This window comes from Lepidochelys olivacea (assembly GCF_965140295.1).
Source record: "Lepidochelys olivacea isolate rLepOli2 genome assembly, chromosome: 3".
NCBI lineage: Eukaryota > Metazoa > Chordata > Testudines > Cheloniidae > Lepidochelys > Lepidochelys olivacea.
Window position 1 is genome coordinate 120,951,958 of NC_140413.1, and position 19,606 is coordinate 120,971,563.

The 19,606-nt window shown below is 39.8% G+C and overlaps 1 protein-coding gene across 3 annotated transcripts in view; it reads left to right on the forward strand.

The window, feature by feature from the left end:
* The window catches only part of TMEM181 (transmembrane protein 181), a 59,374-nt gene extending 41,688 nt beyond the window's left edge, over nt 1-17,686 (forward strand). For all 3 annotated transcript variants that reach the window (XM_084624126.1, XM_084624127.1, XM_084624128.1), the window contains exons 8-17: nt 178-277; nt 833-963; nt 1,973-2,064; nt 3,231-3,288; nt 4,272-4,374; nt 4,493-4,544; nt 7,869-7,951; nt 9,410-9,499; nt 10,752-10,818; nt 12,255-17,686. In XM_084624126.1, coding sequence (XP_084480252.1) covers nt 178-277; nt 833-963; nt 1,973-2,064; nt 3,231-3,288; nt 4,272-4,374; nt 4,493-4,544; nt 7,869-7,951; nt 9,410-9,499; nt 10,752-10,818; nt 12,255-12,333 — 855 coding nt within the window. In that variant the 3' untranslated portion in view covers nt 12,334-17,686. The remainder of the gene's footprint in view (nt 1-177; nt 278-832; nt 964-1,972; nt 2,065-3,230; nt 3,289-4,271; nt 4,375-4,492; nt 4,545-7,868; nt 7,952-9,409; nt 9,500-10,751; nt 10,819-12,254) is intronic.
* Nucleotides 17,687-19,606: the final 1,920 nt, after the last annotated feature.

The following is a 19,606-nucleotide window of genomic DNA, read 5'->3' on the forward strand; positions in this document are numbered from 1 at the left end:
ACCTGACTCCCAGTGATAAAATCTGCTCAACAGAGCACACTTCCTTTTGAGTGACATTGTTAGTGCATTACAGTCTCTGTTAGCTCTGCTGAGGCTCGGAAGGACAAGATAGATGAAGCCTGATGTATGTAATATAGTAACTGGCAGTTGCCAATAACATTTTTGGTTTTTTTGCAGTGTCTGTTTGCACATTCCCTCCGGAAGTTTTCCATGAGGGACTGGGGAATTGAACAGAAATGGATGTCCATCCTCCTTCCCCTGTTGCTGCTTTACAATGGTATTTGTGTGTATATATATATTATGCCATTTTTGTAGGGTTCTCTTACAATCAGCTTGGCCCCTTTAAAATATGTGATTGTTTATAAGAATTGAGTAAGTGTAAGTGGTCCTGACAAGAGAGAACAGAGGGGGCTTGCTGCAAAGGGGACTCTGGCAATGAGGGACTGCTCAGGCAGCAGCAGCCGTGTTACATGTCCTCAGGAACTTTAACACTAGAACTACACTGAGACCTGACTGTAGGCAACCAGCAAGAAACAGTTGTGTAGTAGGTGCCCTCTAACTAAAGGGCTAACAAAACATGAACTCTACTGGAAATCTTGGGGAAAATCTTAGTGATTGCTTAGCACAGAGAGGAGTACCTCTTGGAGGTGCCTTGTATTTGTTATGAACTTTCAGATTTAACCAACTGCAGTGCCACTTACTTGCTAAGATTTTGAAAAATTTACTTGCTTGTTCTCTGAAGACTGTTTGGGGGTTTTCCCCCCCCTTTGATAATGGGTAAAATTGAAGAAGAAAAGAAAATTCTATAATTTTTTCTTCCATTCGGTTACAGATCCATTTTTCCCCCTCTCATTTTTGGTGAACAGTTGGTTTCCCGGCTTGCTTGATGATCTCTTTCAGTCAGTGTTTCTGTGTGCATTGCTGCTGTTCTGGCTCTGTGTCTACCACGGGATCCGAGTGCAGGTAAGGAGAGGACAGTTACTCAGTACTTGCTGCAGAGATATTAACATTACCTCTGTTTTGCATTATGTAGTTTTAATTTTTCTCCCTGATTTATGTGCTACACTTTTTCCAAGCTGTTAACAAAATGAAATCATGCCTAATATGAAAGTGTTCATGAAGCTCATTCTAATACACAGTGTAATGTGACTTTTTATTCTGTCCCATATACTAAACTCATTCTTCCATTTAATTTCAGATCAGCTGTTTTATATATTCTAGCTCATTGTTTAATGGATTTGCAGGGTGACAAAGCTGCTGTGAAAGCCTGATATAGTGTTGTACTGTTTGTATTATGACTTGAATATGTGATTTGTGGTTAGCCATTTGTGTGCTTTGTCCCTTGTGCTAGGGAAGAGACAGGGCTCTGTTATAGAGCAGTGTTTCTTCACCTTTTTGATATCAAGGACCAGCTTGTTGCCTTTCTTAAACTGTGTCAGGGAGATCTCAGGAACCGGCGTAGAGAATGTGTCATGTGACTTTGAGGCTAAAATGATTAGCAGTGAAATACTGAGCTATTCTGGCACAGCCTTCTTGGCGTGGTTCACACCTCCCAGCTCTTATTCTAGACTAGTTGCAGAGCAACACTGCGGTAGTTTCCACTTGGTTCATGTTTGGAAGTCTATTTTTTTGCAACCACACATTTTATAATCTTAAAAAAAATAAGAGAACTCAAATTCTGAAGCACAATTTTATGGAAAGAAGTGGATTCTGCAGCTTCAGAATCCATGAAGTGAATCAGATCTTGCAATAGCCTCACTTTGTTTTAACATACATGTGATTATAACATAGTTTTTATACAGTCTGTAGTGAGCTTTGGATCTTACAAAATAAATTGCAGATGGTGCTTTTTTAAAAAATACTTTGGGAGTGAACCCGAAGTATGGCTGTTCCTATTTTAATATGTTGAGAACTAACATTCTCTCTCAGGTGAATTCAGATGTTCTTAACCTGTCTTCTGTTGCCCCAACAGGGAGAAAGGAAATGCTTAACGTTCTATTTTCCCAAATTCTTTATCGTTGGTCTTCTATGGTTGGCCTGTGTTACATTAGGAATATGGCAAACGTAAGTAATTTCCCTTTGCACTAAGTTTTAGTGAGGAAAAGCTGATCGGGAAAGAGGAGGTGGTTTACAATTAGTGATGTCTGTTTGTCTTTTGATGTTTTGATTGTGATCCGGAAATGGATAAATAGAGCTACACCAGTTATGTCAGATCTTCCCATTTTGTAAACTGAGACTAAATTTCTAATGGCTGCCCTAATAACACACAGCTATATAAATTCCACAGCCTGTGCATAATGGCTCCCTACAGTACATTTTCCAGTGTTTTGTTCAATTTAGAACCGGATTCCAGGTAGTAGAGCTTCCCCTTCCCTTGGAAAGGCCAGGCAGAGACCTTACTGTTAGGATATGTTCGTTTGTTCAATTTTATTCCATTACGCCAAGTGCTGTACCCTCTTAGATCATGCTGAACCTTGCATCTCAGTATTTACACTCTACAAGTATTTGTAAACTGTCCTCCTCACCTCATCAAGCTGTTGTTTAGCCAAGTAATACATATATTTAATTTTTCCTCTTATATCGGTCCGTCTGACCTTCTAATTTGATAAGCTAACATAAAGATAGAAACATTCCCCTCCCAGACAACTACCCCACCATTTGTAGTGATGTGGCTTTCTAAGGCACATTACCCACAATTGTGTCCCTCTTATATTTTGTTTTTCTGGGGGAAGTAAACAGTGGGGTTGGGTGGGTAAGGTTGAAAGGTATGCAGCTTCAGGAAAATGCTATTGAAATCAGAGACTGCCCTTCTGTCCTATAAGGGATACATACTTGACAATGAGTGAAGAGTCAGATCCTGCATTTTTTTTTTTCATTGCTCCAATCAAACTCAATAAATCTGTGAAGCCCAAGTTTTGTAGGAAATTACTGTGTGTTAAAGTAGCCAAAAATAAACATGGGAAATGAATAAAGAATAGCTGAAAACCCAGAATCCCCACATACATGACAAGTAAAATCAATGGGTCAGATCCTCAGCTGATATAAATCCATGTGTCTCAATTTAAAATCAGTGGAACTACCAGTATACATCAGCTGAGGATCTGGCCCAGTATCCATAATCTCAGTATAAAAGTCTAGAATTCCAATAGTGTCTTTTGTCAATGCATGTTTCCGGTTTAACCTGACACCATTAGAACTGTGATTACTTCCTGATCTTTGATATTTTCTAGTGTTAATGAACTACATGATCCAACATACCAGTACAGGGTTGACACAGGTAATTTTCAGGTAAGTTTGAATCAACTTTTTTGAACCCAAACTTTTTTGACACTTCCATATGGATTTTGTATGTCTACCCAGGTAAGACTGGGGAAGAGGTGTGTGAAGAGATCTGGCAGTTATTTAGTATTACATTATATTATATATTGTTCATCAGGCTGAAATGTAACTATTTTTTTGCTGTAAAACTTTAAAAAAACCAAATGCTGAATGGAAGATCTGAAGATTAAAAATATATTTTCACTATTTTAAGGAAAATTGTTCAGATGACTTTTTGTTTGGCTAATGCGAATGTCTTTAAAATGGACTTGTGTGTTTATAGAAAGATGCTCCCTCCATTGCATATTCTGTACTGGAGACATGGAATGTTTCCTTCTGGGTTAAGGGGCATGTATCCATAGGCCCACTGCACTATTAAGAAAGGAGGCCATAGTGTGAATGTTGAGCTGTCACCCCAGGGAAGACCGTTCGGAACTGTTTTCTAACCAGTAACTACTCAATTGCAACCACCCAGGGCATCTTGGGTCTCATCAGAAACATATTCATTACCTTTCAGAGAGCCAAAAAAGAGCTCCTTGTTAGGCCTCTTAGTTCTCCACACCTCCTATTCTCAGAACGTTTGGCCTTCTCAGTAAATCTCTGCTTTCCCTTCTGTAGGAGAAATCAGTTCTGTACAGCCTCCTGTAGCTTCTCAGAGCTGTGTGGCCATTTTTAGAAATCTTCTGAGATTTGAACCATTCAGCTGAAAGAAGTGGCCTTTGCTAATGAAACACCCGCTCCACCGTGCCACGTCCCAAGATTGACACAACCACCACAGCCGCTTCTGCTACAGACAAGGGAGTATCATGCTTCCTTCCTCCAGCCTAATTGCCCTGAACAAATGGATCATGCTTTTGGAGATGTTGGTTTCTGTCTCTGGGATGGATCTGAAGGAAGAAAGAAAAGGATAGCTCTTGTTTAGTAAAACTAGATTATATCTTTTTCTATTACAGGGAATGAAAATCTTCTTCCTTGTGGTGGCAACTGTGTATATCTTGTACCTTTTGTTCCTGATAGTGAGGGCGTGTTCAGAACTTCGCAACATGCCTTATGTTGGTAAGCAGTATTTTCTTCATGTTTCCTTCAAATGGGTTTCCCCCAAGAATGGCTAGATATTTGGGGCAGAGGGGGTGTAAGCTCTCAAATGACTGACAATTGTTCTTAATCCTTCCAGATCTCAGGTTAAAATTCTTGACTGCATTGACCTTTGTAGTGCTTGTCATTAGGTAAGATGTCTTTAAAGTACATATTCTCTGCATTGTAATAGTTATAGCTTTGTAAAACTTTCATAAAGAAAAACAGTTCTTGGCAATCAAGTTATCAGTAAAATGGTGCACCCTCAGAACAGGTTATCCATTCACAACTTTCTCTGGGTTCATTCTTAAAAATGCCACTGCATCCAAACTACACTTTAAAATCTTTCATGCTACCGACACTTACCAAATAATAAATTACACCACTCAGTTCCATAATCGATAGATCTTAGAGTTCTTATTTTTCAAAAAAATTCCTACTGATATCCCACTAGAGCAGTGGTCTCCAAAATTTTTGGATCGCGCACCCCCAGGGCCAGCTCTAGGAAAGTGCCCCCACCCAAAAAAGGAAGAAGAGTTGCCGCCAGTGTGCCGCTGAAGACGGAGCGGGGAGAGCCGAGCTGCCGCCAAAGAATCAAAGGTCCGGGAGCGCTGCTGCCCCCGTGCCAGCAGCACTCCTTCAGCGGCACTTCTCCTGCCGTGTACCCCCAAGGATGGTCTTGCGCACCCCACTTTGGAGACCACTGCACTAGAACAATGCTGTGGATCTTGGAAAGTGCATGGCCCTCTGTTTATAAAAATAAAGAACCCTTTTTTTTTTTTTTTTTTTTTAAGCAAATGCAGTGGCTCAGCTTGCACTGTTGCTGTCCAGGCAGATTGTGTGAGACAGATTTCATAATTTGTTTCTCAGAACAGTAGAGCTCAAGAAGCTTGTGAGATGCTCACAAAGCTTTCATACTTTATGGTCCTTTTCTTCTGAAAGTCTGCCATTAAATTCTGTCTCTAGCCCAGGAAAGCCAGTGGGGCACCAACAATGCCTGTTTTTAAGGGATGCAGAGAGTTTAGTTAACCTAGACTCTGGGGCAAATGGCCTCGATAATAGGGGAAGCAGAAAGGGAAAGAACATTGATAACCCAAAATGAAGACATCCCACTCTGACCTGTTTAATGTCTCGAATCAGTGAGGCCAAGATGAGATTGGTGAACTGGCAGTGAAGCTCTTGGATAAGTAGAATGATGAGTGGCTAAAAACCTGCTCTGTATGCCTGCATTAAAAAAATACAATTGTGCTGATCATCTGAGAGAGTTGAGCAGTCTGTAAATGCTCAAACTTCTGCTGTGATTTGTGGAGTCCCACATCTGACTCTCCATGACATGAAAATGGTTTGCCTTTTGGAAAAAGTTTAGATTGACTTATGTTGCTCTTTATAGGGCAGCCCTAAAATGTTGCAAAAGGGGAATGTGTATAAGAGCCGTAAACATATGGGATTGTTCCTCCCATCTAATGGGGTTGATGGTGTCGTCATGAATGTTGTTTGAAAGCAAGGGGCTGTTACTGTAAACTTAAGTGGTATATCTAGAATATTCTTATGAAAGGGAAAATTGTTTCTGTCTAGAACACACTAAGCAAATGTGGTTTACAAGCATCAACAGTTAAGAGGAGACTGAACCTGTTTTGGTACAGAATTGGTGTTATCTCTTGGAAAGAGATGGTATCCACTCTGATTAAATCTGAGGCAACCAAGGGCTAAATATAGCTGACAGATTTCTGTACTGTTGCTTGTGGCTGCACTTATTTTCATCCTGGAGGTGCAGCCCTCAGAGGTGAGAAGACCTGGTATGCATCAGTCTGTGAGGGTTATCAGAACAAGATGGAGCATTTCATGTTGGGACTTGTAATATCCATGAGGCACACCTCCATATTTAAAGATGGGGACAGCTGCAATCTACTTCAGTCTTACGTAAATTAGGTAAAACCTTTGGGGTCCTGGCAAGCTGCTAACGCAGCCCACATTGTGGTTGCCCCTGTAAATCAATTATTTCTAAAGCAGTTTTGTGGTCGCCACCTATAACCGGGAGTGGTTTACTAATCCGTCCTCTGGTGAACACCTCTTGCTCTGTAACCTCCTTTCATGAGTTATTTAGAGTGAACTGTCCACTACTGCCACCATCACACTGATCAGACTGTAGTTATGGACATGTGTATCTACCAGAGAGATGTCCACCCTGCAGAGTTGTTTGCAAGGCAGCATTCACCTTCTGTGGAGTTTCATGTGCTGAACATAGGAATGGCCATATTGGGTCAGACCAAAGGTCCACCTAGCACAGTATCCTGTCTTCCAACAGTAGCCAATGCCAGGTGCCCCAGAGGGAATGAATAGGTAATCATCAAGTGATCCATTCCCTGTCGCTCATTCCCAGATTTTGGCAAACAGAAGCTAGGGACACTGTCCCTGCCCGTCCTGGCTAATTGCCATTGATGGCCCTATCCGCCATCAACTTATCTAGTTCTTTTTTGAACCCTGTTATGGTCTTGGCCTTCACGACATCCTCTAGCAAAGAATTCCACAGGTTGATTTTGCGTTGTGTGAAGAAATACTTTCTTTTCTTTGTTTTAAATCTGCTGCCTATTAATTTCATTTGGTGTCCCCCAGTTCTTGTGTTATGAGACGAAGTAAATAACACTTCCTTATTTACTTTCTCCACACCAGTCATGAATTTATAGACCTCTATCATATTCTCCCTTAGTTGTCTCTTTTCCAAGCTGAAAAGTCCCAGTCTTATTAATCTCTCCTCATACAGAAACCATTCCATACCCCTAATCATTTTTGTTGCCCTTTTCTGAACCTTTTCCAATTCCAAGATACCTTTTTTGAGATGGGGCAACCACATCTGCACGCAGTATTCAAGATGTGGGCTACCATGGATTTATATAGAGGCAATATGGTATTTTCTCTCTTATTATCTATCCCTTTCTTAATGATTCCCAACATTCTGTTCGCTTTTTTGACTGCTGCTGCATATTGTGTGCGTGGATGTTTTCAGAGAACTATCCACAATGAGTTCAAGATTGTTTCTTGAGTGGCAATAGCAAATTTAGATCCCATCATTTTATGTGTATAGTTGGGATCCTGACAGTATGTGAAATTCAGAGGTTGGGGTGAGTTGTCAATGTTTTTTTTCTAAACTAGGTTCTAATACGCACCTTCCATCACTGTAGGGTCAAATCACTGCTGACTTTCATGGATTGTGCTTTATGGGAAACCCAGGAAAAAATAGGCTAAATTTCCCCATCCTTCAACTGACTGACTTTTAATTTAAAAAAAACATTCTGAATTAGGAGTATGAAATCAGCTGCTTATTCTAAGAGACATTTGAATAGATTTGTCACATTAGTCTAAGACAAGGTGCCATTTTTTCTTATAACTCTGTTCTTACCCCTGCCCCATTACCCACGTCATCAAATGTTATTACAGTTCAGTGCATATAGCCACAGTGTCTGTCTTTTCTCCCACAGCATTGTTATACTTTATCTACGCTTTGGAGCACGAGTTCTACAGGACGACTTTGTAGCTGAGCTGTCAACTCATTATCAGAATTATATCCTTCCATTGTGGCTTCCAGTCATTTAGGAATATTGTTAACTTGTTTCAGTTAAATGAATGTACCGAGACGATGGCTCAGGAATTGTGCCTTTCACCACTAGATCACCAGTTCAAATCCAACCCGGGTTGGTAGTGACTGCAAGTTATTTTCTGACGGTTATTCATGATGGCTGCCAAATGAATGTGTTGGTTTCAGTTTGTCTCTCTGAACAGCTGTCCACATCACAAAATCCACAACCATAATTGGCACTCTTGAACATGCACGAAGACAGGACAAGTTTCTTTCCAGATATGTGTAGTAGGTTATCCCTTCAGAGCAAGGCTGAGTCATGTTGGAAGGATGCTGTGGGGTAATTTACGTGGATTCTGCCTATGCTGACCGTATTATGTAGCTAGCAGATGTCTGCAAATTGGCATAGGTATTAAATTCACTTAAAGTATGATGGGCTGCGTAATTGCAGGAGGCAGGAAGTAGTTCTGTAAACTGCCATCTTGCATTTTCCAGTTCAGGGCTAAGTTTCCAATACGAAAGGAAAATAATATTGCAATATCATGTTGTTATAACTGGAGAGTGCTCATGCATATCTTGCTACAGTTCAGTCTTGTCTACACTGGCAATTTTTGAGAAATCTCCCTTTGTTGTGGTACAGCTCCTCTGGTATAGGGACAGCTGGAGTACTACTAAAGACTTGTTACTAGCATGTTTACTACAGTGTTGTTTAGACCCATTCAGTGCAGGTCTAGATAACAGAGAGAGGGCATGTGGGGGCGGGGTTGGGTGGGGAAGGTGGAAGCAAAGACAGTCTACTCTAGAGCTTCGACCATTGGAAGATATTCCCAAAACTTCCGGTTTAGAAACAGCATTTGCATAATTCTAATTTGATAGTCAAGCAGTTGGCTCCATCTCATTCATTATAAAGTACAGGTTTTTAGATACGCTAAATTTTGTGATGGGGAAGCCAATTTGCCAGATGTTGCCAGCTGGTGTTTGTGTTGGAGCCAGGATTAGAACGTGTATTTCTGGATCCTCAACTCAGACCACTAGAGTACAGTTCTCTCTAGATTCTGAAACTGGCTGTGTGACCAGAAGTGCCCATTATCAGCTAGAAAATGAATGCTGAACTTTTCTGAAACTAGTGGAAACTAAAATAGAGCACTTTAATAGGGTACCTTAAAAACAAGGGCAACAGCCCCACCATGTCTTTGTGTTCTATCTGATTGCAGTCACGCCTCCCTCCCACCCAGTTAACTTAATCTAAGACAATGCCAAACTAAACGTCAGTGTCCCAAAACTTTTTTTTAACAGTACACACTTCATACTTTGAAAGTGCTGGGCAAAAATCATCAAGCTTTCCTGAAAATGTTGTTGCGGGGAGAATCCTGCCTAATGTTTGGCTTATTCAAAGTTAATATGTACTTAGCTGTATTGTGTAATATCCTTGACTATTATTACCAGCAGAATTCTTATCATTCTATGGTTTACTCAACTTCTATCTTTACACTTTAGCCTTTGTGTATTCCCCATCAAAGAATGCACTGTATGGTAAGTGACCTACTGTAAAATTTGCCAGATTGCTGCTGAGATCTGGCATGCTAATAGAGCTCATCAAATCTTCACATGTTGGCTGTTTCATTAGCACTTTATTTTGTTCTGTAGGAGCAGCTTACGGTGGCTTCAAATAGCTAGTAATGACAGAAATATGTGTTGATCTAATCCATGAAAATTTTACATTGGATTGTATGTGCCTGTTAATATTGTATAGCTTTAGGATACTCAATAAAAAAAAATGGCTATTTATTTTACTGGATATCTTCTGCTTTAACCATTGAATGTAAATATGCTGGGCAACTAGCATGTACTACATGCATGCGGAGGGCCTTATGTTTGGGGCAGAGCAGTTTCTCACTAAACTGATTTTGGGACTAAGATGAATGGAGCTGCTTCAGGAATCCCATACTTCGTTATAGGAGATGCAACTAGCTAGCTGGCTCGGAACAAATATTTACATCTGTACCTGGGCTAGAGGAATTAAAAAGCATGCAGAAGGTATGGGATCTTGTGACAAACCATTAGGGCCAGATTTCACTCTGTAACTCTACTGACTTCAGTGGAGTTGTCAACTTACATCAGGGATATACTTAGCCCCTAGATTTCACAGGCCTATGCTGGGAAACCTGGAGAGGCAGTATTGTAGACAGCCAGTGGAAAGAGAGTGTGCATCCTTCCAGTCCAGCATGAAATTACAGCCATACCTTCCTCCCTATGTGAAAGTGAAAAATACTCTGCCCTAAGTTATAACACCTTAGATAGATAGGCATTAATGACCAAACAATTCTTAGATTTCATTACTTTCAGAACTTCAGTTGTAAATAAGGGAAAGGGACTGAAATGTTTCATAAAATCTGCCTATACTTTTCAACCAGATTATTTACTGACTAATGTGTTGTGTTCTAAAATATCAGGTATAAGTAATGTGGACAGGTGAAATTGTACCTGGGAAGAAATAATGATGCTAATAAAATATAAAGACTATCCACCTCCTGGGGTTTTTAGACAATGGTGTCAACTTCAGCTGTTGTGAATGCTGACATACTGTGAGAGGGGGGTTGAAGAGTTTAAATCACAGGTTCCAATCCCTTTCTTGCCAGGGTAAAACTCCAGGCTGGATCCCAGTCATAACTTCCTTGGAAACTACAAAGTCTCTCCCTTCAGTTCTGGATAAAAGTCTAATCTAAAAGTTTGAAGTCAGGAATGCAATTTTCTGGTTAAATGAAATCATATCTATATTTTCCAGAGTCACAGTTGAAAGACAATCCTGCCTTTTCTATGCTGAATGATTCAGATGATGATGTGATTTATGGGTAAGTAACACAATTGTGAAAAATCTGTTGGTGATTCAGTGGGTGTGGAGTTGCTGTATTTAATGTAAAAAGTTTTCAGACCTGCTGTGTGGTTCTTAGTGAAAATCCAAACAGACTGACTACAGAATGGAGGACAACTGTAGCTTGAGTCTTCTATTTTGGGTCACTTTACTCCAAAATATGATTGTAATGAGATTTCATACTATCTTGGCTTCTTTTTTTCCTGTTTAAAAAAGGACTGCCATGACAGATACTAAAAGGTACATTCCCGACTTGTAGGTGTGAGGACAATGGCAGGCTGCAGTGAGAGGGGAGTATATGGACGGCGGGTTTTGGGAAGAGAATATGCTGGCAGAAGGGAACAGATGGGGAATGAGTGCTGGAGTCAGGTTGGCAGGATGCAGGTTGCAGTAGGAGGGAATAAGTAGAGAGCTAGGCCATACTTAAAATGGCCACTGCCGTAGGGCAGGACAATTCCTATTTTAGGTATCCAATATTCATTAAAAATATTAATAATCAAATGCAATTGCCTAAGTTCAGATTCTGAACTCGACAGTAGTATTAGTATTTACATAGCGTCTAGAGGCCCAGGCAGGGTCCCGTTGGTGCTGGACAAACACACAGTAAAAAACAATTCCTACCCTTGAGGGCTTACAGACTTTGTAAAAAAAAAAACAAAAACAAAAAAAAACAAAAACAACCAAACAACAAAAGCCACACAACAGGTGAAAGAGTGAGGACATGGTAACATGTTTAGCATAGATTAGTTATGTGCAGTTTGTAGTGATAGCTTTTTTGTCTTTGCTTGTGTGTGTATTTAGTTTTGATCAGTAGCAGCTTGCCTCCTGATTAGCTGTTGTGAGCAGTCCCATAGGTGTCACAGTAAAGACAAGTCTACACTTACAGTGGCATGTAAAGTAACACATTGCACACCTGGCTAGCACAGGTATAAGTAGCTGTTTAGATGGTGAGATGTGGCTTATGCAAGTAGAATGCTATACATGCCTGAACCCCTAGCGGGTATGTACCCTAAACGGCTCTCTACATGCCCAAGCAGTGCCTTCCACATCTCCACTTCTATTTTTAGCAGTGGCCCACTGCCTCCCTGCACTACGCACTGCACTGAAAAGTGTGGACGAAGCCTGTGGCATGTAGCTCCATGGGTCGTGCCTGTATTCTACACGCTGCCGCAAGTGTAGACAAGGCATAGAAGCAAACCTTGAGGAAGAATTTGGAGACTAGGATTGTGTATTGTTCACGTCTCTTAACTGAAATGCATTCTTTTGGATTAGTGAATCCTAGTGAATGATGATGTACTTGTATCAGTTATGAATTGACGGCCCAAATTATTGTAGAACTGGCTTTTTTCTGTTTACATGAAACTAAGTAGTTGGCCATTGTGTTCAGGATGTTTACAAATATCTGTTTGTTAACAGGAGTGACTATGAAGAAATGCCACTTCAGAACGGTCAAGCCATTAGAGCCAAGTACAAGGAAGAATCAGACAGTGATTGAGTTCATGTGGAGGAGACTTGCTTATGAGAATGAAAGTGATCTTGAGGTTTTTCCTAGATGACCACTTCTTTGGCTTTCTTATGAGTCTGCTTTCTACTGAACACTATCTCCCAAGGAAGGACTTCCTGTTTATTTCTGTTTACAAAACTGAAGGAAAAATGGAAATGCTTGAAAAGATTGTGGTGGGGGCTTCTAAGAAACCAAATTCTCTCTTTACACTAGGTTTAGAAAATGTCACATACAGGATTTCTGTGGAGAACAGATTGCTAAAACAATGAGGCTTTCAGAGTCTGGTTCCAACTAAGAGGGTCACTGAGTATATGCTGATTTAAAATTGCTTCCTTGCTGTTTGTTTGTAGAGGATTATGTACAGCACATCATCTTCACTCCTGATGCAGCTTGTGTTAGCTATTGTGTACAGTGTCCACTGGTGATAAAGTGCCTCTCTTTCTTCTTCCCTTCCTCACCCTACCCACCTGAGTTGGACGTGCGAAATGGCAGGTATTTCCATTGATTTCTGAGAAAGCACAAACTTTATTGCTCCTGCTTCAAGGGGGAAGCATTCACAGTTCAGTGGTCAGCTCTGTAATTGATTGGAGTTCATAAAATGGAAGTTTTTCAAATATCTACAGTTATGAATATGAGACAAGTACAAATATTCAAGTTCTGTTGAGGCCTAAATTTATAAACAGAATAATATATTATAATCAGTAGTGCAAAATAATTTGTAAGGGTTTCTCTTAGAATGAGCAAAACAAAATAAGACAAAAATAAGTTAAAACGTCAAGTTTAAATATTTTAAACTGTTGCAAACCTTGGTTTGGAAATCCATCAGTGTGTTGGGGGCGGAGGAGGGAGAAAATGGTTACATTTCCTACGAAGTGTACAATATACAACTTAATATTTTTAACAGACACCTTCTTTTAATTGCTAGATCCTTTCCTAAATTAGGATTTTTCATGCAGTCTTTTCATAGCTGTTAAAAAGAAAAGAGTTTATATTATAAGAACAATCACTTTTGATGACATGTTGAACAAATGTACAAAAGTGTGTTCTTCAGCATGTTCTGTAGATAGCTCAACCTCTTCATCTTTAGAAACCCCTAAATAGCTATACTTAAAATGCCTGCTACTTACAAGTATCTTTTTGACTGTACCTTTTCAGGCTATGTTAGAACAGTGTGCTACAGAACTTCAGAATATTTACTGGAATATTGCTGCTCATGATATTTAAATATGTGTTTCAGTTTCCCTACCATGGTATCCCTTTGTTTTTAAAAGGGAGGCTGTCAATTTCTATTAATTTTTTTTTTTAAAAGTTTAGCATTTTCAGGTATGCCACCTATCCCTGAGTCTTTCTGTGGGTTTTCCTGTGGTTTCACAATCACCATTTTTTTTTTTTTACTGTTTCTCTTCCCTGTTGCTAAATGAAATACCCACACAAACAAATGGGGAAATTGACAACATATACAGAACAAAGAGTGATTTTGATCTTTTTGCAAAGACCTGTCTACGCTAGGGAATTGAACTAGTTTAATCATAAATGTTCTCTGTGTTCACACTGAACATGCTGAATTGCATTGGGAACCATTGCAGGTTTGTCTTGCATTCACATTAAAACTGTCCTAAACCACTTCATCTGCAATAACCTCTGGGTATCTGTTTCATGTTCAGGAGCAATGCATTCTGGGAGACTTGAGCAGGGTGCTATGGAAGGACTAGTTGAACTACTACAGCTAGTGTGTATTCTTAATGGCATTTTAAATGGTTCTGACAAAATTAGCATTTAGTTCAGCTGAAAGCAAGTGGAATACAAAATATATTTAGCATGCTTGTGTAAACCATTTTGTGGCTATGAAATTTAACAAACATACTAGGAAGTTGAAATGATACCTAGCACAGCAAATGTCTCTAGTGTAGACCAAAGCCAAGAGAAGGCCTACTCCTGTCATGTGCACAAAGTAAAGAAATAGAACAAATAGTTTTTTTCCCTTAGCATGGTAGGTGTTACTTGTAACAATATGTAGAAAAATTCTGACAGGGTTAAATTGTCTTTGTAAACTGCAGTAGTTGTTGCACCTTTAACAACTCCTTTTAGCTAACAGACTTTTTTTTAATATAAGGTTGTGTTTTAGATGCTTTTTTAATCCAATGCAAAAACAGACTGGCTTCTCTCTTTCTTAAATAAGAAAGCAAAATTAATCCAGGGCTTGCTTGTACTTGAGTTTGACTTTGTAAAGTCAAGCTCAAGATCCAGTCACTGACATTCCCTGTGCACCTAAAATTTCCATGGACTTTCATGGGAGTCGGGGGTGGGAGGCAGCGACACAAGGATCAGGCCTTTATGTTTATGCAGATTTTTACTTTTGTGCATTCAAAGCTTTTTGGCACTTTAATACTATTTTATTCCTGTTGTAAAAGTCATTCTTTTGATTTGCTAAAATATTTTTCCATGTAGGATATTTGAGTTTTACTAATGCTGCTTACTATAATCCAGAATGCTTGTGATACAGTATATTAAGTCTGACTATAAAATATGGTTTTGGATTCCATTAACTAAAGAAAACATTTTTTTAAAAATTCAACTTCAAGAAATCATGGTATTGAGAATGAAAAATTTTCCTAGGCTGTTTTTTCCCCTTTATTATTCTTTTTTGTTATTACATTGCTCGTTAGAGGAACAAAAATAAGAATAGGATGGGGAAATGTGCACTTTAAAAAACATTTATTTTGTTCATGAATTCTTTTGTAGAAATCCTGCATTGAACTGTCTTTCCCCATGCATAGAGCCCTGTGCAGACACAAAATTTGTATCCACATCCAATCTGCAAAAATGATCTGTGGATATCCGCACCCAGGGATATAAAGCAGATATCCACAGATTTGCAGGGCTTTAGAAATAAAATTTGGATCCTCATCCATCCATGATCTTAAAAAAAAAAAATCACCCGCAGATATAGATATCTGCGGATTTGCTGGGCTCTACTCATGCATATTGTATTTTATACTCAAAACAATGTAACTTAGCAAGTTTGGCTAAAGCAGCACAGCATTAAATTCACTACTTAACTAGTAAATAGGCAGAAGTAGTAAGGCTGGCTGGAGAATAGTCTCCCTAGCAAGAGATCACATATTTCATGCCTTGTGGCGATGAATATTGAAAACTGCACAGATGCACAATTTGGAACCAAAGATTATTCTGAGGAATTCTCTTGTGGCAACAAGATGGATTGTAAATATTTTGTGGGGAGTTAAATTCATGTGTCTCTGCACAGTGTGTTGTGCTATTATGACCCAAGGATTAAATGAAAGGGTACCTACGTAAGAAATTCACTTGGCTAGCTGCGTGTTTTCCATATGGCCAGTGGGAAAAGTCAATGAGAGAAGTACATTTTGATCATTACCTGTTAGGTTCACTCCCTCTGGGGCACCTGGCATTGACCACTGGCGGTAGACCGGATACTGGGCTGGATGGACCTTTGGTCTGACCCAGTATGGCTGTTTTTATTTTGTAAATCTGAATTTTTTTCTTCCCAAAGAACCAGTTAGGTCAAAGTGCACTTGTGCTGGGCTGTTAAAACACAACTAGTAAAAACATTGGGGTGGGTTTTTAAACCCCCCCCCACACACACACACACTTCAGGCTTTCATGTAATTATTCTAGATTAAACCTTTTCAAGAATGATGATTAGATTGGAACATAGCAAAATGAGTAATGTATACAAAATACATCCACAATGTATTGGCTTACGGCAAAAATGAGATGCTTCCTCTTTTACAACATATAGGGTTTTTTACTTTCAAAAATCCTTCTGGTGCATTGTGTAGAAGCCAAATATCACTGGCCCTGGTGTTACCTACTCAATTTAGGGCACCCTGCATATACTCTCTGGAGGGCTCAGGGTGTAAGGTATAAGGATAGGTATCCTTACCCATGGGCCTCAGGAAGAAATCTGGTCAATTTTAAGTACCCACCCTTTCCCTCGGGGTTCAGGGCTTTACGGAACCTTTTCCCAGTGAAAGAGCCTTACACAGTTGTGCTTTAAACATCTATTAGCAACACACCCAGAATCCATATACCAAGGAAATCTCTTATGCTCACCACTCCCAATATACAGACAAATTTCACCCAATGACCAGTTAGGATTCATTCATCTGGGAGTTCCCTGCGATGCCTCTGCACATCATGGTTGTACAGAGGGGTCAGAATTCCAGCAGCTTGATGAACTGAGGTCTGGAAATGGTTCCCAAAGAGCATTGTTTGTCATTTACATTATATAGGTAAAACTAGCTCCCTCCTTCAAATATACTAAAACTATCACATTATCCCACACACTCCTAAATAACAAACATTTTAACCAATTATGCACTGACATTCATTTGTCCTTCTTGATGCCCAAGTTCTTTACATTTTAACTTTCATGCCCAAATTGTGATCTTCTCTATTTGTGCAGATGGTCAGAGCTTATTTTACCATTTGTTGAGTCTCTTTCTGTATCCTCCCTAATTTCCCAGCAACGTTACAACTTGGTTGTAACCAAGTGGTTATAACTGTTAGGGACACTCCTGAGGTGGGGGTGCTTTCGCAGCAGCAGAACATTCCTTTTTTTCAAGTTTAGTGGTGAACTTCCTGAGTTTCACCCAATGCTGGTTTAATATGTGGGGGTGGGGGTGTTGATCAGGTCTCGGGCCTACACTGGTGATTCACGTATTGTTAGCTCCTGAACTCTCATGCACATTTTTGCTGTTGTATTGGCTTTAAGACATCATCAGTGTTAAGGCTGGCTGGGAAACTAATATCTTGTACTCTTAAGGCCAAGAAGGGGAAGTATAACCCAGAGGAATACATTAGGGAAGAGAAATCTTTGCTACCTTTGGTTAAGAATGAAAATCCCGTTTAACAGAGAGCATGAACTGCTTTGGGAAGATTGTTTTGAAATGAAAGGATTCTGGACTTGATCGCTTTCTTTAAGCCAAAAGGCAATTATTGTAATGAGAATTAGAAGCCTGCTTGTTCCCTTTTTGCCGTATGTTCTGAACATGCCAGTAACTGCCATACACTACCCAAAACCCTCATGCTATTGTAAAACTTAATTTTTTAAAGTTTGTAAATATATGTAAAATGAAGTAAAACTATGGTATGCCAAAATGGTATAGAATGTGTAAGATAAACATTGTTAATGAGAAGCTGTAAATATGGTGCTGCTTTGGGAAGGTATGCATGGGATGCATTAGTATTGTGTTTTGGGGAAACTTGTTAATAAATCATCTATTTATACTGGAAATCTTTCTGGTATAGAATACAAAGCAAAACTGATTGTTTTCCTTCAGCAAAAACTGGGTGCTGATACATGGAAGACTTTGTGTATTAAATATGTTAATAAATAGTTTTCATACTATATCTTTACACCTGCATTTGGGTTTCATTTTCCTTTCATTAGGGGATGATAACCTAGCACTATTTTTCTTTACAGGTGCAAGAGACTGCCTGGTATGCATACATACAACTGATACTGTCCTAGCAGTGGAAGAGTTTAAATACTTCTATTGCTGATGGTTACCAGTGTAGACAGGGAGAGATTCTTTTTGACTTCCTAGGATTGGAGATGGTTTATTATTTGTGCAGTTAGGAAAACAAACAAGCTAAGCAGTGCTCACCTGGGGTTTTCTAGTGAGCTGTTTCATGTGGTATGTAGCTGCTTTGACATTTTTTGCAGAACTTAAGCAATCACTTTGATTCCTAACCATTAAGATTGCAAAGACAACTTTACAAACATGAGCAAGGTCCTCTGAGTATGCAGAGACAAACTGGGGAGGGGCTAGCTTTTGTCCATCTCAATGTTAACCCTAGAACCTAATGGCAAGTATTTCAATGTACTTTATTTTAGAAATATCCAGCTAATGTGAAAGAGAGTGTATTACTAGCATCTCATCAAATGCCTTCTGGTCCCTACGGGTCAGGAAAAATACACTCTTAACTACCTCAGCCCCATGTCAGCTATAGCATGTAGAGAGAAGCCTGGTAGCATGCCTGCGGGTTCTGGGTTTGGAGCTGTTTTTTGGCTACTGTGACAGGCATTACTCGGGTTCTGGGTTTGGAGCTGTTTTTTGGCTACTGTGACAGGCATTACTCGGGTTCTGGGTTTGGAGCTGTTTTTTGGCTACTGTGACAGGCATTACTCAGCTGCTGGGCTAGACTACATTCCGATTAGATACTGCTGCTTGGGCTAACCTGGTCTAGGCCTCAGTCAAGATCACTAAAGAGCTCCCAGGCTGGACTGTTAAAACAACCAGGTGTGAAACCCTAAATTGATCAGAAGTTCAAGGGCAAACTCCAGGCATACTAATAGCCTTAAATAGTCAGATAAACCAGCCTATCCAAGGACTGTCTTGCCACTTAGGCGAGTATCTGTGTGATAGATGGCCCTTGAGAAACAGCAAGACTCAGCAATATTCCAGGTACTTCTAGTCCCCAAGGACCAGTCACTTACCTCAGATCAATTGCACCTCAAAGCTCGCACCAAGGACAATGCTTGAATACAATTTTATTCCAGAGGAAAAAGGAAACTAGAGTTATTTACAAGGTTAAAGCAAGCAAATATAGGCCAGGTCTATGAACAGACTTACAGCGATGATTACATTGCCCAGGGGTGTGAAAACTCCATACCCCTGTGTGATACAGTCAAACTGACCTAACCCCTGATGTGGACAGTGATCTATGGTAGTAGGAGGGCTTCAGGTGACATAGCATAGTTAATCCACCCCTGCACAAGGCAGTAGCTGACAGGAGCAGCTCTCCTATCAGCATAGCGCTGTCTCCACTGAAGCACTATAGTGGCACTGGTGCAGCAGTTTAGGTGTTCAGCTGCCTGTAGCTACATGAATAAGGGAGTCAAGTCTTTTTGTTTTATAAAAAGATAATAGAACAAGCTTATTCTAGAAGCCTCTATTTGTCCTTTAAAGCTAACCTAAGCTGCTGGGAATCTCTTTAACATATGCAGCAGCTCAAGCATTTGATAAAATTTTAAGTGTTTGGTTCATTTGTGGGTTAATATTGATAGGTTAGGTATTTAGTCCAGACAGATTCCAGCTATGTATTTCACCCTTCAGTTGAGATGGGGGCACTGATGCCAAGATGAACTCAGGATCTTAGACAAAGCAGGGGAAGTAATTGGTTTGTTGGATCAGCTTGTGTTAATGGAATAGACAAGCTTTTGAGCTCTTCAACACTATAATTCAATGTTTAACTCAGGGTAGGCAAACTTGTTGGCTCA